Genomic DNA, 25726 nt, shown 5'->3' on the forward strand with positions numbered 1-25726 from the left:
CTCACTTTGTTATCCTGCTATAGTTGGGAGTCAAGACACACCCTTGGTGCAATGGGAAAATGGTCAGTGAGTGGACTTGGGTGAAATTGTTGCCATGTAGTCAAAAAATATGTTACTAAAGAACAGTGTGGAAGCTACTGTCATTAACAGACAGCACATTTTTCCAGTGACATGGCAACTAAATTTGCACAGACAAATAGTTTTACTGATAAAACTTTAAAGCTCACAAATGATAATGTGTGGAAATTGGGTTTCAGTGAAAATGTAACACTTGCGCATCACCAAGCAAAGTTTCTTGATTTGTTGAGATCCTTTTCAATTAATACGTTTTATTCGATTATCTATGATTGTTCTGAAATAATTATAAAAAGCTTATTGATTGATTAGTTGTGAGCCTGTTAAAATCATTATTTCCATCACACTTCAGAATTACAAAAAAAAAGCATTGTATTTGTGATTTATTAACTGTTGATAGAATTTGAAATATTTGTACAGTTCAAATATAAATAATTACATTTTGTTGTGTATAAAAAGGAAATGACAAACTACAGCCTTTCGTTTCACAGCTGCAATATTGTCACATATTTCAATTTACAAAATACTTAAACTTTGCAATCAGTGAAAGAAAACTTTGCATTCATAGAGAGTAAACTTTGCATTCAGAAAAAGAAAAGTAAACATCAACCTTCAGGTCAAACAAATTGACAGCCATTCGTCAGCAGACATAGCCTGACATTTGGCCTCTGACACACAGCAATGTGATAAGATAAAACTAAAGTTAAAATGTATTTGTGTTGCACATTCACCTTCTGAACTCCATCATGGTTATGTTGGGGCTTCTGCAGCACCCCCTACTTCCGGCACCTATGTTTGGATTGGTTGAGAAAGAGACATCCTTCATTTTTAGTCATTACTGCTTGTTTATAGAAGTATGTTGTGATTTGTTTCCTATGTTACTAGATTGTGCAGTCATCTGGAGTGTTATATTATTAAGAGTTGGAATGTTGTTGTGGATTATGTAGAATCTCCTTTAGCTGGTAAAGATTCGTATGCTGGCTTTACTGCAGAGCGACTTCATGTTACAATAAAACGTGGAAAATCAACCCAGCACTACATCTAATATCTCAACAATCTTCATTTCTATTATGCACAAAAAATAGTAGATGAGGGGAACTGACGATACCCATGTGTTCAATGTAGTGGTAGAGTAGAAGTGGAAGTTTCTAGCAAAGCTTTGCCAAAGTAAAAATGTATGGCTAGTCTAATCAAACACTGCCAATTGGGGTCTTGGCTTCTGTTTTTTTTATTTCAGAAAAGTCAACATATGAGACAAATAGATTCAATAATCATATGTGAGGAGAAAAACAAAGATAGCATATCAATTTTTAGGCATTATCTACTTGGTAAATATTTCAAACACATGTAACAAGAATTAAAAAAGAAACCTTTAATCAGTACTATAATGAGCCTGAACATTCATGATCATTAATTTCATATGCAAAGAAATAATTGGCTTAAAGGTATAACAATTTCTATGCATGCACCAGAACATTGGGCACAGGGTTAAAATCGCCTTCTGGAAATTGTATACATGAGACAAATAGAATGAAATACGGTGTTCCGCTGAGGCGTCGCTCATTAGGATCCACACTTATTTGCGTGTGGTTTTATGTGTCTTGCGTTTCTTTTTTCCATTGGTGTTTTTGACGTTTTTAGGTTTCTTTCTAAATAAAAACACAATATGAAAAAAGGGGTTAGTAAGGATTAAAACAAGCAAAGCAATTAAGATGTTGATATGGATCATTTGGAAGCTCTGAGTGTGGTTGTGTTGTGCTTGGAGGGCAGACTCTTCATACAGGAGTCTGGAGCCATTAAGGTAATAGGTAAGTTCTTTATTTCATGTTACACCTTAGAATGCAGCAACAGCTTGACAGGTCCTCTTAGGACTCCATTCTCCCTCCAACTGTCATCTTCTCCTGTTATGGATTTTTGTGTATACCTGTCTCTATGCTTTATAACAGGGAAACATCCATCACAACGCAACTTTTACGACGCCCTACCATTACAACGCAGGATTTACAACGCAAGTCATTACAACGACTTACGCTGGAGGGCGCTGTAGGATAATTTACTATCCAAAACCTTCCCTACTATCCACGGGGACTGGACTTAGAATAGTAAATTAAACTATTCCACTATCCAGCGCCCCCCAACGCAAATCGTTGTAACGACTTGCGTTGTAAAACCTGCGTTGTAAAGGCATGCATAGTAAAAGCATGCGTTGTGATGACATACATCCTTATAACAACATGGAAAATATGATTTTACATTCAATTACACATTTACACACTGATATTACGCTCTTGTCTTGAAAACGAGTTTCCTATGAAATATAGAAGTGTGTTTTCCTGATCCTTCTCAACTGGGCCTCAAATTGGGCCACGCTGCCATGTTTTACAGAATAGATGTCTCTTCTGTCTTCCCCGTGCAAATTTCACTGTTTGTTATTCCTGCAGCACAACAGTCAAGCAGAGTCATGTTTGTTTATTCTCATTGTCCTGCATATTCCTGCTGTTCTCGAGGAATCTTCCCCGTCTGTGACAAAAGTTTATCTTTATTTCAAAGTCCTTCTGTTAGCTCACTATAACCTATTCATTCATATTAGCTTGCTTACGTTCACATATCTAAATATTATACCAATTCTAGATGAGTCCATTAGGAAAGAGTGGTCAGAACTAATATTAATGCAGTGGGATAGCTACTAGGTGCTTGGCCAATATACTGCTTAATAAAACTGTGCTCTGTTTTGCTGACAATATCACACATTTGAAAATACCACAAAGAATCTGCAGTTTACTGATTTCATATGCAAGAATAATAGATTAAAAATCTCGATTTGGGAGATGTGCTGGAGAACTTTCCTGTGCAGCTAGGAATGCTGTCCATTTCTCATTTGGTTTACTGCCCACTTGGGACCTACAATATTTTTGATTTTGATGTTCTCTGTAATACTCTATTTGGTGAGGAGCCTTTATGGCATTGACTCTGTACCATATTTGTTATGAATTTTTGTGATAAATCCTTTAAATGATTCCACTGATCTAGAAATCAGTTATTGATTGTTCCCTTTTACTTAATTAACCGCATTTTGACTATTTTGATGTGTTGTCAGGTGCCTTGCCAAGGAGACACATTGCCTCATGATATTGGGGTCTAACACCTGCTCTGATTCATCAAACTCTGGGCATTCTGTTGATGTAAAATTTTGGGGTGTCGAGATTGCCGCCTCCACCCCCAATCCCAGGCTTTGACCTGTGCGTAGATGCCAACATTCCATGCATCATCATATTCTCACAGAAATTTACAATCAACTTCAACCTGCTACAGCACACCCACTCAGCCCAGACACATCATGTTACTACATCATCCCCTTTTCTTATGCACAGGACAGACCAAACAGGTTGCATACTATCTCACCAGAAAATAAGATGGGCATTTATATTTTTAACTTTGATACCTGTATTTTTATATGCAGAAATTACAAGTGGGTGGTGAAGGACCTTTCAATTATGCAAAAAATCACAAGTTCTATTAAACAAATTCAAACTATTGCGAACAACTTTCAAATTGTTAATATGCTATAGTTCAGTGAGTACCCTTCCATAAGTAGACATCCATAAAGCTTAAAGTCTTATGAAATACTAGTTCTTTTCTTAAACCTTGTCTTTGGCAATATGTGTATGGTTTTGACTTTACCAAAGTTAATCAATTACTTTGCCAGCTTAAAGTCTTATGAAATACTAGTTCTTTTCTTAAACCTTGTCTTTGGCAATATGTGTATGGTCTTGACTTTACCAAAGTTAATCAATTACTTTGCCAGCTACTTTAGTGGCTGGCATTTCCCAACCTTGAATGGTATGCAGAATTTGGAAAGCCTGACATGTTTCTAGTGTAGTAGTTACTTGGGACTGTGAGCAAGTCACTGGCCTAGTAGTAGATGTAAAAGCTTTTATATGTATGTATTCCAACCTTCTGTAACACAACTCAGGGTATTATTAAGATGCCGGTGGGACCGCCACCGACACGCCGTCAGTAGTGGTCCCATGACAGACAGCCCTTCTGGCCAACCACAGCATTACGATGCAGGCGGTCGGACACTTTACTGTTGGGGGATGCGCCTCCTCCTCCGATAGGATGTACTGATCCTGACGGGGTGGCGCTTGGAATCTTGATCCTAAATAGAGGCAGTGCCTGCGCAGGGACCGCCATCAGGATTACAATGTCCATTCCGACAGCCTTCTCAAGGTGGTCCCTCAGCCATAAAAAGGCTGCTGAAAAGGGACTTTGGGGGCCCCAAGCAGGGCCCATGTCCCCCAGGGGCCACTGGCAAGTGGCCAGGGGGCACATGTGGTGCCCCTTCAAACATCCATGCACATCGTGCCTGGCACACAGAGTATAGATGTTTGTTTGAAAAGTTGCCTTTTCTACTACGGCTTGCGCTGTGGCCCTTTCCCAGGTCAAAGCCGAAGCTGCAGTAACAAAAGGCATTTTACGACTGCCTGCATGGCGGTCATATCGCAATAGGGCAGGTTGGACCGCCGATGTCCTGTTGAATGGTCCTCAGCCCGCGGCGATGGCAGTTGGACGCTCATCTGACTGCCATCGTAATCAGGCCCTCAGTTACTTGCAAATCGAGGCAACCCAAATAATCTTAAATAATGCTGATTTCCCATTTTCTCTCGGTTTAGTTAAGATTACTTCTGTCAGAGGTGGAGAATAAACAAAATACAAAAACAAAACTGCTCAAGAGATGAGCAATATGGGAAGAATTATTTCGAGTTATCGACATTTATAAATTATCCAAGGGTAAAATTAGAGGCAGTCACTGTAAACTGTAAACTGTAAACTGTAAACGAATTTTCAGAAAAATTATCAAAATTACTTGAAATAATAATCTGCCATTTAGCTCTATATTTTAGTCCAAAATAAGTCTGAGGTATTTTGTGCTAAAAAATTACAGCAAAAAACCCAAGTGCCATAAACAACAGCCCATCATGGTCTGGTCGTTTGTTTGAGTTGTCCCTGTGCTCTAGCATTAAGATTTTCCAGTGAATGGTTTATAATTATGAAATCGGTCATAATGGCATAATTTCTGGAATTTTGCAATTTAAGTGTAATGTGAAATCCCCGAAATGATGAGGAATTACAATTTCACCCTGGTCTACTTTGGAGGGTCTACTTTAAGAACTGCTGAAATTGGGCCTACTGATAAAAGTTGCCTTAAAATTCTTTATCACAAATTAATTTACTCTAGTGCCCCCTGCTGTTAGTGGGCGAAACAAGATTGTTGCCGGTCAGCACAAGAGTCACAAACACCAAGCTGAACCATACAAAAACACTATGCTGACATGGTGACTCACATACAGACCCCAGCTGTTGCCCTTTGTGTATTTTAGTCTCTTGTCTGTGTCTCTGTGCATTTGTGCCCTTCCCTGCAGTGTTGTGATGGAGAAAGGGAACTAAATGTAGGCCAGCCCACAATTCCACAACCCAATAAAGAACCAGCTATTCTAATGCAGGTAAAAACGTACTGTTGACTGCTGCTGTCATGTGTGTACTTCAATCTCCCATCTGTCTCTCTGCGCTCATTTACTGGTTGGACAAACGCAGTGGATGATAGAGGTGGTTTCCAGCCAGCTTATTAAACAAGCATTGGCAAAGCCTTTGAAATATATTTTTTGCTTTGTCACTGTTTTTGGACATGTTGCACAGCAGCACAGACTGCTGTGCAACATGTCTGAAAATAAATAAAATACTAGCGACATGAAGCGGTCATCGCTGGCTGCATTATAGCACTTTTTTCTTCACTTTAAGCAATGTTGCACAGCATCCTTAACATAGGTTGGACTAAAGAGCACAAGTGACCGTTTTTGGTTATCCTCCAAAAAAAAATCATTAACTAATGGTGCATGTCGGGATGTTGGGGAGCAAGGTTCAGTGCCTCGAGTCCAAACTTATAAGCAGGGATTTCTGTGTTGCAGGTAGTATACATGATACTTGGCTGAAAATGTTATTGATGTCTTGGGATCTTTAAAAACTGTATGAATGTGTCTATCGTGCTATCAGTCGCTGTACCTTGTCAGATGCTGCCATCCAGTGGGATATCAGTGGAATAGCCTGTTACTTAAAAAAACAACACTTGTTATAAAGGGGGGGCATAACTCTGTGGAATTTCACAGAGTTTCTATGTTACTCCGCGGAGTACAACTCAGTGAGCTCCACCCAAAGGGTTTAGACCCTTTGATCCATTCTATGGCAGCCCTTTTAGGGGGGACTCTGAGCCTTGTCAGAGAGGGCGGGAGCAAGCTCCCAGGAAACCCACTCAGGAGGTAGTCAACTACATGCTGGCCCTCAGCAAAATGATGCATCATTTCTGGAAGAAGGCAAAAAGCAAACTTGAGGTAGTCAAAAAGTTATGAAACTCTGGTATAACCAGAAGGCCCCTCTTGGAGAGTTCCAGCCTGGCGAGAAAGTGTGGGTCATGAGCCTGTGGAGTCCTGGTGGATCTCAAGACCCCTAGAAACTGCTAACGGGTGCTTCCCGTGAACAGCCTTAAATCACACTTCGAGGGATCCAAAGTAAGCATGCTCCTAGTGACATATAAAGGAGTGGAAGAAGAAAGTAAGACTCTCCCTGACTTTCTGCCCACCCAATAGCATGATGGGGTAGTGGAGGGTGTCATCCACTCACCTACTCTGACCGCAGAACATCAGAGTGGCTGCTGGGGGTGTTTTCCTCTCTGTTCTCCCTCACCCCTTGACTCATACACCTGTGCAACACTGTGCATTGCTAAAAATAGGATTTACAGGTTGTCAGACAAGGTGAAGGCTAATATCAAGGAGGAGGTCACCAAGATGCTGTTGTTAGGAGTGACTGAGCCCTCCAACAGTCCCTGTGGTGCTGGAATGCAAGGCTGCCCCACCGGGTACCACTCCACAACTTAGATTCTATGTGGACTACATGTGACTCAATTCTGTCAGTATGGCTAATGCACACCCCATCCACCAAGATGATCAACTCATCGACATGGTGAGCGATGCCAAGTTCCTGAGTACCTTTGAGTACCTTACATCAGGGTACTGGCAGATTGCTCAGACTGAGGGTACAAAAGAGAGGTCTGCATTCTCAGCCCCAAAGGGCCACTTCCAATTCGGAGTGATGCCCTTTTGGCTTAAACAAGGCCCCTACCACCTTTCAGAGGCTGGGCAACAGGGTTCTAGCTGGGAAGGAGGAATTTTGTGCTGCCTACATGGGGGACACAGCTGTCTCAAATTCAAGCTGGGAATACCTGTACCACTTTCAGGAAGTGCTTCAGGTCCTACAGCAGGTGGGCGTGTCTATCAAGGCCTGTAAGGGCCAGATTGGGCAGGGTTCTGTTGTATATCTGGGCCACTTGGTGGGCGGGGGCAAGGTGCAGCCACTTCAGGCCAAGATTGGAACTTTCCTGACCAGGCATCCCCCTAGACTGAGGTGATGCCCTTCCTGGGCCTTAGAGGATACTATAGAAGGGTTGTTAAGGAATATGGCCCCTTTGTTGCCCCCTTAACAGAGTTAACTTCTAAGAAGCAGCCCAGAGAGGTGATCTAGATCAATACCTGCCAGAAATCCTTTGATATCCTCAAGGAGGCCATGTGTACAGCACCCATACTCAAGGCTCCTCACTTCTCCAGGGAGATTATAGTGCAGACAGACGCTTCAGAGCATGGCATAAGGGTTGTCTTAGCACAGTTAAATGAGGAAGGCCAAGACCAACCAGTATCCTTCATTAGCAGAAGGTACCTTCAATGGGAACAGAGGTAGAGCGCGATTGAAAGGGAAGCCTTTGATGTGGTCTGAACACTGAAGAAGCTAAGATCATACCTGTTTGGGACTCACTTTCAGGTTCAGACAGACCACGGGCCCCTCAGATGGCTCACGCAAATAAAGGGCGAAAATACCAAACTGTTGAGGTGGTGCATCTCCCTACAACAAATCGAATTTTCATGTGGTACACCGTCCTAGGTCAGACAATGCTAATGATCTGACCAGGTTCTTATGCCTTAGTGAGTAAAACTCCCAAGGGGTTGGATAGTTCTCCCCACTTTAAGCTGGGGGGGAGACACATGTTGGAACTGTCAGACTTAGGGTGGTCTGCCCCTTCACCCATCTGCCATCCTCTTCCATTTTTGCTGATCTCATTTTTGCTGGCCTTAAGACTGCACACTTTACCACTGCTAACCAGTGCTAAAGTGCTTGTGCTCACTGCTTAAAATCTGGTAACACTGGCTTATCCCCAATTGGCATACTTAATTAACTTATAAGCCCAGGTAATGTGGTACACCTATTACGCCACCCACATAAGTAGCCCTTTAAACCTGTCTCACACCTGCCATTGCAGCCTGTGTGTGCAGTTTTTAACCGCCATTTCGACATTACAAAATAAACCTTTTACCAGGCCCAAATCTTTCTTTTTAATACATATATGTCACCCCTAGGGTATGCCCACAGGGCAGGGCGAAGTGTATTTAAAAAGTAGGATATGTACTTTTAAGTTTTACATGTCCTGGTAGTCAAACACTCTCAAAATCATTTTTCACTACTGCAAGGCCTACCTCTCCTATAGGATAGCATTGGCATTACCCTAATAAATTTAATAAGCAGTCATTTCTAAATGGGAGAGGGTAATAATTCATGTTTGGTGTCTTTGGAATTGTAATGAAAAATCCTAATTTATGATGAAGACGGATTTTAAATTACAATTTTGAAAATGTTTTTGAAAGTTGGCATTTTCCTGCTTTAGCTAATTAGTGCCTGTATCCTATCTCTGGTCACATGACTGGGGCTAGCTGACATCTGAGCTTTATGTTTTCGTCCTACATAGCCACACACAATAGAAAGCTTAGGTGTGCCTGGATTGGCCATCACTGGCAGATAAGAGGGTGGAGCTGGACCAAGCCTACTTGCACTTGAATAGGCTATGTTCTGCCTCCACACAAAGGGCTGCATACCTCCTGTAGTTAGTCTGGACCCAGGGCAGGGACGTCAGGATGCCTGGGTACTTCAAAAGCTTCTCTCCCACTTCAAGGGCATAACTGGGTATAAATACTGGACCTCAGACACCAACTCTTTAGCATACTTCTGGACCTGTGGATGCTCTGCCAATAGGAACTGTTGTGCTGCTGAAGCACTGCCACTCTGCTGAACTGCTGCCCTGCTGGACTACTGCCTTGCTGTGCTGATCTGCTGCCTGCTCCCCTCTTGCCTGGACAAGAAGGACTGGACCTACATCTCTTGAAACCAGAACCCCAGAGTGACTCCAAACGAGTGTTGGCTGGCCTTCTGACTAGAGCCTCAGGGACTGAAGGCTGTAACAACCTTAACCCAGCACCTGGAATCTGCCATCTGCGAGTCTACCCAGCCAAGTGGTGCCACCCCAGTCCTGGACTGTTGGATGGGGGCCTAAGGTCCTCTGCCCATTTCTGTGGATCCAGTGCAAATGGCATATCTCCTCTACTGCGTGGTGCAACCCGAGCAGAACCAACACATCACCGCTACTGCGTGGACTGGAACCACCACAAAGACCTGAATTGCATCGCAGCCCTTCATAGTATCCAAACTGCAACTGCATGACAAGTCCTCAGCACAGGCCCTCGCATCCCTCATTGATGGCAGGCCTTGATGGTGCCGCCAAACTCTATATTGCAGATTTGCAGCTCTTCAGAATTGACCCATCGATCCAATTGCCTGGTGCATCCTCGGTTCCGTATTCCGAATCGCAAACCCTGGTTGACTGGATCCTCGAAGATGACGCAGAACCTCACACCACAGCTTCTCCGCATCTCGGACCAATGTATGACTTTGGCTGCATGATACATCTTTGACGAAAATCCTCGCAACTCTCCTTAAACCAGGATTTAAGGTACTCTGTTCAGCAGGGCTAACTGGATCCCTGCAGCCGGCCCGCGTCCGTCACATCAGCCTGAACTTGTGACTTTGTCCCGGTCTGGCACAACCTGATGTCCTCAGTTGGCTCTTTACGCATTTTGGTGGTTTTCACTAAAACCTTTCAAATTGATTTTCTCCAGTTCTACTAATTCCACCTTCATTATTTGAACCACAGAAACAATTAGAGATAGTATTGCTTTAGCTAACACTACTAAAATGGCAACTGACTGTCTGCAGTACTTGGTTTGTAGAACACGCAATTACATTTCACTCATGAACCTTTTATTTAAGTGCAGGTCCGGCTCCCCCACAGATCCCCTTCCGGCCTGGCTGATTAAGAATTTTAAAGCCTTCATTTTTCCATCTTTTTTTATCCTTCTCAACAGTCTCAATTTTTCATTGCCGGAGGTAAGAGCTTTCGAGGCTTCTAATCTGGACCTAATGGTACCACTATTAAAAAGACCAGAGCATGACCCTCATAATCATACTCTCAGTTGACCTATTAGCCTGCTTCCAGCCCTGCACAAAATTCTTAAAGAACTTGTTGTTTGACTGACTTGTTACTCTCTAGGTTCAAATGACATCTTAGAATATACTCAATTAAACATCCCCTAATTGCAACAGCGACATGGCAGTTGTAGATGAACTGCTCATGGAGGCTGATTGTGATAAAAGTCAATGTCAATTACTTCATTTCTTAGCTAAATTTAACAGGGTGGACTACACAATTATGATAAAGCAACCTCAAGATATTGGGAGTACAGGCATAGTGCTCAACAGGTTTATAAAATTTCTGTCAAGCACATCTCAGCAGATTCCTCACAGATGCCATCACATCAAATTTGATGCTCAGGTTCAAATGGACTCTCAAGGTCTTCTTTATGAGAAATCTCTGACACTTCTATTATTTCATACTGTGGCGTCTAGAAAAATAGCCATATCAACCCTCAATCTGCCATCCCTCAGCTACTGACAAGATCTCTCTAATACACCAGTTACAAGTGGTCCAAAATCACATAGCCAAACTGGCTTTAAAAGTTCCCTGGTTCAGCCACTCCACTCCCCTTCTGAAACCCTTCAATGGCTTCCTATATGGGCTGGCATTATGTTCAAAGTTCTATGAATAATACATAAACCCATCCATGGTTTTCACACCAAAGCTTCTAAATAAATAGCATTTATAACTATAAGATCTTTTCTCTCTGTGAGTAAAGATCTACTCCATATCATCACATTTCACAGAACTTTCCAGGTTTTTGGATGATTTCTATTCTGGCACCATCTATGTGGAATTGGTTTCTGACCGCTTTAAAAGTCATTGAAGGTCACAAAAATGGATGTTGGACAGTTTCTGTTCCAACCCACAATTGATGTTTCTTTAATTTTTTGAGTGTTTTAGCACCAAGAGACTCACTCAGGTGATAGGGCAGTTTATTGAATGTAAAATCAAATGAAATCAAACCCTTAGAGGATGTTTATTATAATACAGCTTTAATTTGGCCACACAGCAACATGGGTATAGCAACAAAATTAATTAGTGTGCTGTCTTGTGCTTAGTTAGAGACACAATAAAGGCTGGGGAAAGAGGCAACAGAAGTGAAAGCATAGTTTGCAATGGCCACACAGCTAGGACAATTGGCAATGTAGCATGGTATTTACATCTTTCTACCTGTAATCACCATAATGGCCTTCTTTAGAGTTCAACAGCTGGTGGGTTTGCCTGCTTGAGAAGTAGAGGGATTTACTGAGCTACCATTGTGGAAGATAGATGTCCGTATTTACAGATCTCTTCCAGGCACAGTCATGGTCACACACGGGCAACCTTGGATTTCAGCCCCTCTTAGTGGTCAGAATAAAAAGCAGTTTACTCCTGAAAAGCCAATATGGGAAAGCTGCATTGTTGAGGGATGACTGCGAAATAACTGTACACTGTGCAAAACTCAGGGCCAATGTATTTCTAAAGTTAGGTAAAGCAGATACCTTATGAAGCCATCTGCAGAGCACAGCTTAGACATTGTATTGCATTCTGTGGATACTAATACGACATTTGGAGTTCTATAAACAAATTCCACAAATGAAAATGAAGAGAATCACTTACCTTAGTTCTTTCAATTTCTGCTTAACCCAGCGGACTTTAGGATCAGAGCAGATGGGTCCCATCACATCTGTGTAAAATCTAGACCAAAGGAATGAAACACACAGATGAGTTCATAATTGCATATTCATATTGCAGAGAGGGGCTTGCATATTTTTTACATAGTGTGAGACCTGGTTTCTGGGATCCCAGAGCAGTCTGTGGTTACTGTTCTTTAACTAGACATTTACCGTCAGTATCCTGGGCCAGAGTACTGTTGGACTCCAAATTGGATGACAAAGTACTCACTGTTAACACTTGACTGTCTCAGAGTAACAAGCTGGAACAGACTAAAACTTACTCAATGAGGTATTCACATTTATGAGGCAAAAGGCCTCTTAAATGGCATTTTAAATAGAATGTCCAGCTGCTTCTTTATTTTATGAAAGAAAAGTGGTAAACTAAAACATAAGAATAATAACATGTATTCTAAATAATGGACAGCAGGCATAACCAGAAGACGCTAAGCCCAAAATGAGGAGTGTCAACTAGCCCATAGCTCCACCCTGTTCAACATCTACATGACCCCCTCGCAGACGTTGTCAGATCCCATGGACTCAACATAATCTCCTATGCAGATAGGACTCAACTGATCCTCTCGCTCACCGAGGACCCAGCCAATGCAAAAAAACTGCTGCAAATCCATCATCAGTGTAGCCGAATGGATAAGAGACCCCTGCCTCCAACTTTGCTCCGACAAAACAGAAGTACTGATCTTTAGGAAAAACACCTCAGCATGGGACTACAGCTGGTAGCCTGCAGAACTCTGACCCACACTGACCGACCAAGCATGCGACCTCGGCATCTTCCTCAACAGTCAACTGACCATGAAATAACAAGTTAACACAGTCGCCTCCTCCTACTTCCAGACACTGCGCAAGGTCCGCAGAATCTTCAGACGGATCTCGACCAACACCGAAAGACCATCACTCAGGCCCTCGCACCAGCCACCTCGACTATGGCAAGGCCCTCCATGCCAGCATCTCCAGCCAGCTCCTCAGAATACTCCAGACCATACAGAATGCCAGACTCATCCTGGACCTCCCCAAATGAACCCACTTCGCCCCTCCTGAGAAACCTCCACTGACTCCCTATCCAGAAAAGATGCCAGTTCAAGACCCTCACACAAGCCCACAAAGCCCTCCATGACTTAGGCCTGCCTACCTCAGCCATTGACTGAACTTCCACCAATCCGCTAGACACCTATGCTCCTCTTCACTTGCCCTCGCACACACTCCCTGCACCCACAGTGGCACTGCTCCTTATCCTACATCGCGTTCAAGTCCTGGAACAACCTTCCCGTACAACTCCATACGTCCCCCTCACTGGCAGACTTCAGAAAGAGACTCAAGACCTGGCTCTTTGAAGGAGACACAGCGCCTAGATACCCTTAAGGTTGACCGCATTGCGCTTTACAAATGTTGAGTGATAGTAACCACAACTGTTAATTTAAAATTATCGGGTAGTGACTGGAGGTTCAAAAGTAAGTGTTTCCGATTTAAAAAGGTAAACTTAAACGGGAAGTGTAACTTTAGACCTGAAGTCTAAGTTTAGACCTTAAGTCTAATGCTAGACCTAAAGTCTAACTTTAGACCTAAAGTCTATCTCTAGACCTAAAGTCTAAGTTTAGACCTGAAGTCCAAATTTAGAAGAACATGTAAAAAGGCCTGATTAATTCTGATGACGCCATTAAAAATCTCTTTTGGCCTGGTGGAGAGGGCAGTCACCTATTATTCAAATATGGGTGCACTTTGGTTACCCCCTTTCCTAAGTGCAAATTTGAAGAAAAATAACAAGGTCAAAAAGGTTCAGGGCAAGACAGTACAGCTCTCCAGAGGCATGCAGGGAATTTTCCATCATAACACAAAGGAAGACAGCCAGTGAAGGAGAAAAAACGGAAACAGGGATAATTATGAGCTGTTTGTATAGCTTCACCACCCTGAGGCTTACAGGTGCTGGTGGAATTTCCATAGTCCTTCAAGGGATGGAGAGAGAAGTGGAAAGTTGTGCATTGCTACATGTATAGAGTTTATGTTAAAAAGATTTCTGTTTAGTTTAAAGGTGCATAAACGTCAATTTCTGGGTAGACTGTCTGCCATTCTCTAGATATCTAGACAAAGTACACTGTCTTCTTATGCCTTGGGTTCCATACTATTCTTGGAATTATGGCCCTCATTATGATGTTGAGTGGAAAGCCATCCAACAGCATGTTGGATGCTTTGCGCCCAACATCATAAGTTTCCGTCTGACTGCCGTATATGATACTGGCGGTCGGAGGGAACCACACGGGGGAATTCAGCTCCACCACCAATGGACTCATGGAGCCCGTCGGGGCAAGGGGAGGAATTGTAATCCTAAAATGACAGCAGAGCCAGCCCCGGCTCCGCTGCCGTGATTACAATGTCGCTTTATGCTGGCCCTTTCATTGCGGTCAACAAGCCATGAAAAGGCTGGCAGAAAGTAAATTTGGGGGCCTAGCAGGGCACCCCTCTCCCCTGGCTCTCCGCTATGGGGCCTAGGCGGCACCTGTGGTGCCCCCTAAACATCCCTGCACCATGTGGCAGGTACCACATGAAAACATGCATGTGTTAGCGGACCTTTTCCAGTAGCTGTACAAGCTGCAATAGAAAAATCTGTGTTTCTGACTGCCCTTAATACTATGGGTGGAACCGCCGACTAATAGTTGGACGGATTCCATCCTGCTACTGTTGAACACTCATCCAACCGACATCGTAATAGGGCCCTAAGTCTGGTACAACCATTCTCTAAGGGAGTTGAACCTGAACAGCACTGACATTGATATCTTATGAAACAGTAATATTAAGATAATGCAGGCCACTTTGCAAAATCATAAAAACATAATGTACCATAACATGATCACACTTCTTTAAACTTTCTAAACACTTTGTTACTGAAAATAATCAATGAAAATGTGAAAAGCACCAACCCATCTCAAACTTCCAAAGACATTGAAGACATTGAAGTAAGTCAATCAATTTCAAGACTGAGTGACTTAATGGCCCTTCTACACAATAGCCATTTGTGAATCAGGCCGTCCAGGTAAAGAAAAACAATCCTAGGAAACCTTTAGGATAAACAAATGATCAACTAGCAAACTTAAAGCTACCATACTTCTGAGCAGCATAAAATACTGTAATTAGTGACATCCTACTTCAATGTTAACATGTTTTATCCTAAAAATAATATGTACTTGTTATTTATATTTCGTTTGTTAAACATTAAATTAAAAGTATGCTTATTTTTAAAAACCTTTGGGAAATCGAATATGAAAATTACTTTATTCGAAACAAGTTTCATAAAAGTACAATATACAATATCCGAAATACATTTAACATATTCCCACCCGTAATATAAAACAAAAATTGGCTATACATGAAAACAATTCAGACATCGGGTAAAAGTTTTGACCTGATGAACCAAGCATTCGCCACATATTTGGCCACCCCGCAAACCATATGCATTGAAATGACATTAGTTAGAATGATACGCATGGCTACTCTATGGTCCCTCACCCCCAAATTCCTACAAACAGGTTTCAACCACCTTTCTCTTGGTTGTTTGTAAGCTGCACATGCAAATAGGAAGTGGCCTAGTGATTCTTTCGGGCAGGAACAACCTGGACATTTAAGCTCTGTTCCTCTGTATCCCTTCCAACCTTCTTTGAATGAATTAAGGGGTAAAATACCATATCTGAATTTCAGAAACAGTGTTCTATCGCGAGGGACCTGGATGAAATCCATAAAAGGCTCTAACTTTCTAAGGGGCTTGTGGTCAAGAAAGGTACTAGTTAAATGACCCCAGTTTGGATTCCTGAGTTCTTTTGCAACAACCCAATCCCAGTAAAGTTTTTTGACAATTGATTTTGAGGGTGGCATTTGTGAAATCCAACTCTCCTCCAGACCTATTGATTTCACCAGCCTCTTTAAATTGTTGAGCCATTTAATTTTATTAGCTACATTCAAACTAATCAGCTTATCCAAAACCTGGGCATAATTAAAAAGTTCAGGGGTCCTTCTAAGACGAACCCAAAATAACAAGGGGCGAATTTGCACCAGATCAGAAATTGATTTTTTACCCAGATCCAAAAATAAAGGTTTCAAGGGGGACGATAAAGGTAGCGAAACCATATCTCTAATAAATTTATTTTCCGCCACAACTAAAGCTTTTGTATTTTCCGCCCCCCAAAGTTCTGAACCATAAACTGCCGCTGCCAATGCTTTCCCTTCATAAACTGTCAGGGTAGGAGCTATGGGTCTACTAATGGATCGTCGCTGGTTCTTAGAAATTATTCCTGAAACCCTTTTGAGGTTTAAAACCATTTTAGCGATATGGGCAGACCAACTCAAATTATTACAAAGTCTCACTCCAAGGTAATCAAATTCTTCTACTACCTCCAGTGAAGTGCCATTCAACAAGAGGTTTACCTTCCTGTGTTTCTTTTTGGCAGTCAGCACCATCAACTTTGTTTTCGAAGTATTTATTGACAACCCCCTATCTTTACAAAAACTGCAAAAACGATCAAGCAGTTTTTGTAAACCCATGGGGGATTTTGACATGAGAAGGGTGTCATCGGCAAAGAGGAGAGTGGGTGTTTTCTCTCCTGCAAGGAAGGGGGCATCAGCAGGGTCCTCCCTCAAATGGTCTACCACCCCATTGATAAAGAGGGAGAACAGGGTTGGAGCCATCACACACCCTTGTCTCACTCCCCTATTTACCGGAATCTTCTCAGTCAGTTGGCCCTGGGTTCCCCAGCGAATCCTAGCATAATTCCCTTCATGGAGTTTAATAATGAATTGTAGAAGGTAACTAGGAAAACCCATATCGGATAATACCGACCAGAGCTTAGCCCGTGGAATGACGTCAAATGCTGTCTTCAAGTCTATGAAAGCCAGGTATAGACTGCCCTTAGTAATTAACACTGAATTCCAACAGACTGCACAAAATCTGAAGACCTGATCTATTGCACCTATATTGCATCTAAACCCGGCCTGAAAATGAGACAAAATGCCTTTATCCACAAGCCAAGACTCTGTGCGATTTATGATCACCCTACCAACCACCTTCTGAATAATGTCTATCAGACTTATCGGTCTGTAATTGGCGGGGTCATCCCTTTCGCCCTTTTTATAAATGGTTATCACCTCAGCACCTTTCCAGGAGTCAGGAACAGAGTGACCAGCCTGAATCAGATTCATCAGACATGATATATACTTAGCCCACACATTTGGTTCATACTTTAACATATCCCCTGGAAGACCATCTTGGCCTGGGGCCTTCCCGGGCAATAATTTAGAGATGGCATCTAATACTTCACTCTGGGAAAATAAGTCTGTGTTGGGGATCAAATTTTCACAAGGCATACTTTCGGGGATAGTAGCTGATAGAGATATCGAGCTATCCAAGCTATCCTCACAATACAGTTTTAAAAAATGGGAATACCATTCCTGTTCAGTAATATGATTTAAAATAGGTCCTGCTCCCTTTCTATCTAGAACATTAATTAGTTTCCAGAATATAACAGTATTTTTCCCACATGCTGCTTCCTTCAGCTGCTGCCAATGCTCTTCCTCCCAATCTCTTTTAGCAATTTTTATACTACTTAAATAATCTTTCCTGGCCAACCGGACGGCCACAGGATCCTTGCTTCGTATTGCTTTAGTAATTGCTTTCCTTTTGGTTCTACAATTAATCGTGTACCATGGATTACTTTTGGGTTTAATACCGTTAGAGCGGGGTTTTACCGTTGGTTTCTTACAAAAGTGGGCTCCCAGTTTACTTATTAAATTAATATAAGAGATCGACAAGCTGAGATCCACTAGATTAACTGGCGAGGAGACTAGAGCTGTCAATCTACTGGTTTCTTTAGATACCAAATCCTTAATATTTTGGAGCTTCCCCTCATCACATTTGACCACATTCCATTTTAGCTTCCGGTTATTATTTACAGGGAAAACTTCTTTAGTTATCAACTCTGTTTTCCAACTATGATCGTGGCCACTTACCCACTTAAATTGCATACATAAGGGGTTGTGGTCGCTATAGGAGGACTCCCTGACCTCCATATCAATTACATCGGGCCAGGAATGTTCATCTAAGAGGATGTAGTCGATACGAGAGGGGCACCCCAACCTATTAAAGGTCATCGCTCCTTCGCGATCTGATTTTGTACGGCCATTAAGAGCCCATAAATTATGATCTAACACCAGGGCATTCATCTGAATAACTCTCGATGACCATTTCTTAATTGGGCTAAGATTTAATGGTGGTATGATCTGTCTACCTTCCACTACATTGGGCCCCAATACTTCTTCTACATCTAAAGGTTCGAATGTGCAGTTAAAATCCCCCCGACCAGTATTTTAGATCTGGTCGGGAGGTTTGATAGCTTCACATCCAACAATTCCAATATTGGGGAAGCGAGCCCTCCCTGGAGGCCTCTAGCATAAATACAGAAGATTTCATAACTATAGCCCCCTGCACAATTCTTTAAAGTAATATGTAAGATGTCATTAGAAACATACTTGTTAGTGATAACACTACAGTTCAGAGATATTTTCACCCAAATATGTAACCCACCAGAGGGGCGCCCTCTCCCCAATGAAACAGCTGGAACATAAAAGGTAGAATAACCATTCATGTATTCGGGGGATGGGCACCACGTCTCTTGAAACATACAAATATCAAATTTGTTAATAAAAACATTCCAATCAGGATTTGCTAAATTTTTCTTTAAACCTGCAATATTCCATGATAAAATATTGATAAAGGGACCCGGTGCCTTTGATTCCATTTGTCCTATAGTAGCTATATCTAGCGTACAGTTACCAGTTGCAACCATGGGTTCAATAATATCTGTACCTTTGCTAGTGGAACCTGCAGTAACCACTCTGTCTACGGGCGGTTTTACTTGATCTCCAGGTAAAACCTGCACCACCCGACTACCCAATCGCTCAATGGGCCTGTTAGTAAGTCAATCGACTTCCTGCAGGCCATTGAAACGATTGTAGCATTGAATAGGGTAATCCAGCTGGGGGCCCAACCATCCCTCCTTAAACCTATTTCCACCATTATATGGTCTACCTCTCCCTCTTCGGACTTCTTGCCAGTCTCCGTTTGCGGCCCCTCCCCAATTATTGGAGCGTATGTTCCCTTGGGTTTCAAGTCTCCTCCTACCATTTTCGTGTGTGGTAGCCCTTAGCCAACTCCATCTATTATCATGGTTCCCCACGGGCATATAGAAGTATGACAGGGGTTTAACAAGGATCTCCGAGTCATTGTTACGGCAATGCCCAGAGCAAATAAACTCTACTATACAAGGATCTTCAAATGTAATCACCACACAGTCACCTTTGAGATGTTTCTTTTTCTCTCCTACCCATGGTGCTCTCTCAACCATAAGGATATTTTTATTGACATTGGGAGGGGGTGGGAAATTCCTATCCAACCAGTGACAAACTTTGTTTTTAAGGCCCCAAAATGTTTCGGTGATGTCTGATGTAAGCTCAGGGACACCCGTTAACACTATCACAAATGGGCAGGCGTCTGATGGTAAACTAATATTCCGCCGTACCCTTGGTGTCTTCACTGGGGGTGGAGGAGGGACAGCGCTTAAAGCGGTAGAACCAGCTTTTTCCAGAGGTTTATTAACGTCTGCAGAAACTTGTTTAGTGACCACTTTACCAACCTTCTGCACAGTTGGAATGGTTGGACAGGTCTTGGTTTGCTGGTTGGGTGCCTGTAAAGGGTTCTTAGCCAATGGCAGTGGGGTTCCCGATGTACCCGGGGTATTCTTCTGGATTACTTGGGTTGCTTTTTCCCCCTTACAATTCAGGTCCTTGGATATAATTCCAAGTTGATATTCAATACCCTGGAGTCTAGTTTCCAAGGGCAAAAGCAAGGACCTAATAAGGGTCGCTAGAGAATCAAAAAAGGGCGCATCCTCATTCTCTTCACTCTCTACAGATTCATCAAGGCTACCATTATCAAGAATGCTAGCCAAGCTTGTATCGGAAGCAGTTACGTCAGGTACCTCTAGGGGCAGGGGGTGGGATACACGATGTGGCCTAACATTGTCAACTGGGGCATCCACACTTATCCCTCCCTCCTGTAAACCATTTCCCACACAAACTGAATTCCCCATACAAGGCAAGGTAATCTGGTTTACTACAATATCACTAGGCACCTCTATAACGGATGATTTTGGGGAGGATGTTGTGCCTTCTACAGGGAGCCCTTCTGCCTGTGAAGGGTCTGTGTGTATAATAGCAGAGGTAACCACTGGAGTAGTGAGAGTGGCGGACTCAATTGAGGGTACTGGTAGTATGGGTACCGGAGGTATATTTATACATTGAGGCTGGGCCACAACTGATATAGGGGTCACATGAGTGGTTAACGATTGGGGCGTATCTGATAAACTCAAATGTTTAATCGGAGTACAAGCCAAGGCTATATTACCCAATGACGATCTTTTGGCCTTGAGCAAATCTTGAGAAACCCTCCGTTCCATCAATATAATACCCTCATCAATTAGGGTGTTAGTGCGAAGGATAAAGCTATCCAGAGTATTTGTAAGTTTTTTAGTTTTTATATTCTTTATCCCCGCCACCGCCTGACTACGGGTTTTTCGTGATGACATTGTATTACACCAGCAAGTAACTATCAAGGGGTACTCTAGTCAGAAAGTAGAAGGACAGATGCTAAATTAACAAGCCCTGGAATGTTAAATATTACCAAAATAAAAACTGGTACACTTGGTGGTGCTAAAGACTAAACAATAACATCCCATACGAGAATAGAGCACATCAATGACAACAACAATAGACAATTAATAAAACTTGCAAGGGGTTGCGGCCAGTCCAGTCCTTTCGGTCCTCGGAGGGCCTCAGAGGGCCCGCCCTTTGCCCGGGCTTAGCCCCGGGCTATGTCCCGCGCGCGTCCCGCGTGCGCGCTCACCACTACGTTAAAATAGGAGAGTTGGGGGCGGGAAGAGACCCAGGTGCGCTGAGATCTTGAGGCGCTGGGCACCCTGGGTCTCGCAGTCCCGGCCCCGGCAGCGTCCGTCTGTTTCCCAAGGTCCTCGTGGGTCAGGATGAAGGGAACAAAACCAGCAGGCTAAAAGTATTTAAAATCTCCAAAGGTCAGTAGGATATTCTCCAAGAGGCTGGGAAATCAGTATCATAACCTACGTTTTTTCCTAGATCTCCCCCTATCCTTTTAACTATACCGTCTGAAGGTAGGAATAAAATATGGTATACCTACCAGCCAGGTATTTTTAAACTATATCACCACCCCCACCCCCCTTCGTCAAACACATCTTTTATCATTGAAAAAGAAAATAGTGCTGCCACGCAACTTGTAGGTTGCACCACACCCGATCTGTAGCGGATCGGTATGAACCCTATGATGAAGCATGCCACCAGTGCGTAACCCTGGTGGGAGAAGGTTTTACAAGAAAAACTATTTTTTTTATATAGTAGCGAGTTACTATCTATGTTCTTGACAGAAGTGGGTTTCTCTGTTTTTGGATAAAGTTACTTGTAGAGGAGGTCGAACCCAGTTTACCCCTTCTTTTGATTTGCGTATTTTTAAAAGGGAAAATAAATTAATGTTGACATTATTTGCTATGGAGTTCTGTTTAAAGTCCTTTCTTCCATTATTTTCTATGGGAGGATGTTGCAGAAGTAGTGGTTGGCTATGTGTGGTGCTGGACTTACTGCAGAGTGCTTTTTGTCAATAAGAACTTTATACTTGTAAATTTTACTGCACCACCTGTTTCAAAGTGTTGGTACATGTAAGTCTATACTTTGTAAATAAGTGACACACAGAAATCGTGAATAGCCAAAAGCAATACTTTTACTAAAAAGTGTAAGAGTTAATTTACTCTTGTGTACATTTAGCTATGTGAATAGGGCCCCAAAATATCTGCGAACAGGATAACACCTCAGGTGAATTTCTTGATCCACAAAGATCAAAATGGGTTTCTACGTGGCCGGTTCATGGACTTAAACAACAATTATTCGCTAGAAGCTATATGTTATGTTTCCCCTAAGTAAAAACAGACCCCAATAATTACGGGGGTACTTAGAAAGACTTTGACCATGTGGGCTGATGGTCTCTTTTACAAATTTTGCAAAGTTTTGGATTTCCATTCAGCATATTTAGCATATTTTGCATTATGGCTATACAAAATATTGTCTGCATTTACTAAAACCATCTTCTCAAAATATTTTCAAAATCAATTAAAAATAGAGGGAGCCAAAAGGCACTACTCCTGAATATTGTTGAATGCCCAACTGATTATAAAAGGGTTATTTTGTTTACTCTCCACTGTTTAGCATACTTGTTTCTCCAGTGAAAACAGGGTACTTCCAGATTAGATCCATAGCATTATCAGTAAAAGCGTCCTGTAATAAAGTACTGCAATGGAATAAAATGTTCAGTTATGTTAAAACAAATCTAAAATTCTTAAACCTGTCCACTGGGAAGCAGATTGAGACCACCAACTCCAGCAACTGAGTCTGCACAAACTTCAAGTCGAATACAGACTACCTCTGCTGTTTAACTATAATGCTGGAGTATGGCTCAGCAACCCTCTGCCACATCTTAGAGACACATAGTTGAATAATCCTCTTTTTGATACTATTTAATTGTGAATTAATTTTCCTTGAATTGATACATAGTGACCTTAAGCATAACCCCAGTATAAAAGTGCTACAAAACAATATTTAATTTAAATGATCAGGTGTAAGTTGATTTATGACACTAATTATTTAATGGACACACTAATAGACATTCAGCCTAAAAAATGTAACGTTGCAAAATTCATATGGTTTTCAATCTATTATCAAAGTTTAACTTTCATCATATTGTAGGCACAATGTCAACTACCACTATTTCATAAAGGTAAATATATGTACGCAAGAAAACATTTACTGTTGTTGACTTCACATATTTGTACATTAAGGAAGATATTTATACCTGCATTTTTCACAGTGGTTGTCATCACTGTATAGTTAGGGTTCAGACGCACTTTCCATTGAAAAGGCATTTTTGACTTGCCTATAACTTTTGACTACATTAACGGATCAGCACCATATCTTTCGATCACCTAGCATAGTAAGCTGAGGTCCAGCATGCCAGTATTTGTTGAGATGTTCACCAAACTTGGCATCTGATTAGAACTAGAGAACTTTACTGAGAATGCATACTTGTATTGGTGTGGTGTAAATCAATTCTGTAGTTTTGCATTATGAGCATTTTAAAGAAAGTGCTGGGTGGGCTATAAAACATTAACACTGTTGTATATCTCTGTTGTTTAAAACACTCTTCAGTGATACGCATCTTCTGCCATTTGGATTAGAATTTTTTTCACAAACGTGATTGGCTGGAGAAGGGCTCTGTGTTTTTTTTTCCACCACCTTGAATATTTGTACTATGAAAAATTTTACAGGCATGGGGGTCAGCACAATAAGTGGCTGTCCACAGGAGGAGTCCTGGGTGGAACCTTGAGGCAGGAAAACACAGGAAATATTGTGTGATTCACTAGTCAAAACTTGATTGTGGTCCCATGAGTCACCATTCTGAGTAGTGGATTTGGCTGCCATTTTGTGAAAAACTCATGAATCAGATGTGATTCACAACTTTTTCATAGGGTTAGAAAACGAAAACAAAGTGTATGAGGCAAAAAGGCAGAGAAAAGTTGATAGGAAGAGGCGGAGGCAAATGCTGTATGTAGTGAAGTTTGTGCATATCAATGGTTCACAATAGAATGTATTAAAATATATATGTATTCACTGAAAAAAGACAGCTAAAAAGGGAGGTATGGTATTGGCTCCAGTGCCCAAAACCTTTGAAATGTGCCAGCTAATTCACACAATGCATCCTACGCACTCCATAACTTGTGTCACCCGGCAAGCGCAACACATCTATTTGCAAATGGCACTCAGAAAAAGGTAATCAAGCAAGAGTTAAACTTGGCAGACAACGCAAGTTATGGCATACAATGCATGTCATGTGAATTTCAGCGTTTGTGCACATATTAGCCAGAATCATAACTCAAATCTAACTGTTTTTTCACTGATTATATTGTAGTTATGGTTGAGTCGCACTTTCCATTGAAAAGGGATTTTTGATTCGCACATAACTTTGATCCCCATGGATGAACCACACCAAAATTAGCAAAATTGTTCAGTGTGGTTCAGATAACAAAAAAACAAAATGTACCTGAAATTATATTAGTTGTGATGTACAACACAAAATTCACACCATAACTCAAGCCTGCCATATTTTGCCTTTTGCTATTTGTTTTTTACATGCTACCGGCTCAGGAGTGCACTGAACATGGCAGAACCATTACAAAACAATGGGGAAACCCAGCAAACCATAGGACCTGGGTGAGATATGGTACAAAACACAGTTGATCTCAATGGGGACCAACTGTAATAAGTGGTACCTAATACCATGAATCACAAACACCTTAATTAACTAAATTCAAGATTTTTTTGTATTGAATATCATGTAAATATGTTAGATCATATAAGACAATTGTTCAACAGTGTGTGCCTATGTGGTCACTGATTGGTTCCCTTCAACCCACCATTTAGGTTGATCCCTTCTCGCCCTGATGAAGATCTTCTCCCAAGGTTTGATTGGTCTCTCTGCCCTTTAGGGGCCAAAACGTCGACATTTCCAACCAGTGAGAGTATCATCCACATCTAGATAACACAGAATTTCTATACCGTATCTGACAGCCATTGAAACACAAATATAATAAGCATCATCAGACAAGCTCTATTTGAATTGGTTGTATATACTGTATAAATGTATTTTCAATTGAATCTCCTTGCCTACCCACGAACACCATTATCAACACTTACATTCCACCCACTGTGGAGCAACTGTATTATATGATCTAATGTATTTACTTGATATTCAATACAAAAAATCTTGAATTTAATTCATTAAGGTGTTTGGGATTCGTGATATTGGGTACAACGTATTACATGATTGAATAATTCTGTTGGGACCAACTGTATTTTTTACCTGAACATGGCAGAGGCATGATTTATGGTGTGCATTGTGAAACCCAGACCATAACTCGGGGATTTCAAGGCTCATAGGGTTTATGTTTACTGAACCACAATTGACTTTAAAATTATTTTTTTCAGGGAATTTCATGTGTTTTTATGATGTACAATTTCAACTGCCGTGTACCCATTTTAGGTTGTGCACAGCCTTCGGCCAGGTACTGTCTCCACCTTGATTCAGCTGTTTTCGGCTAGGAATGGCTGCAGGTACTGTCTGGCCTTTCCCGTGGCCAACTATTCAAGCTGCCAACTTTCATTTCAATTCATCAGACCAAGCTAACATTAATTGTAAATAAAACTTTTATTGCTCCCTATTTATCATTACTCACTTGATGGATATGCTCACAACTTGATATAATGAACAGAAAGCTAATCCTTCTGAATGACTGCCAAATTTTGTTTGGATACATCAAATTGTACCAAATTATCTTTCACACCCCTCTTGAAATCTGCCACCCCTTGATGAACCTGCTTCAATTTGAGAAAACCAAGAGTAGTATAA

The 25726-nt window shown here is 41.7% G+C and overlaps 1 protein-coding gene across 1 annotated transcript in view; it reads right to left on the reverse strand.

Annotated features, from left to right (window-relative positions):
• Nucleotides 1-1285: 1285 nt before the first annotated feature.
• The window catches only part of LOC144792795 (eotaxin-like), a 125135-nt gene continuing 100694 nt past the window's right edge, over nt 1286-25726 (reverse strand). Inside the window, exons 3-4 of the mRNA XM_078667998.1 lie at nt 12083-12160; nt 1286-1724 (exon numbers count right to left, since the gene is read on the reverse strand). Of these exons, the coding sequence (XP_078524124.1) occupies nt 1652-1724; nt 12083-12160 (151 nt within the window). The 3' untranslated portion in view covers nt 1286-1651. The remainder of the gene's footprint in view (nt 1725-12082; nt 12161-25726) is intronic.

Source organism: Lissotriton helveticus, chromosome 11 (genome assembly GCF_964261635.1).
Source record: "Lissotriton helveticus chromosome 11, aLisHel1.1, whole genome shotgun sequence".
Taxonomy (NCBI): Eukaryota; Metazoa; Chordata; class Amphibia; order Caudata; family Salamandridae; genus Lissotriton; species Lissotriton helveticus.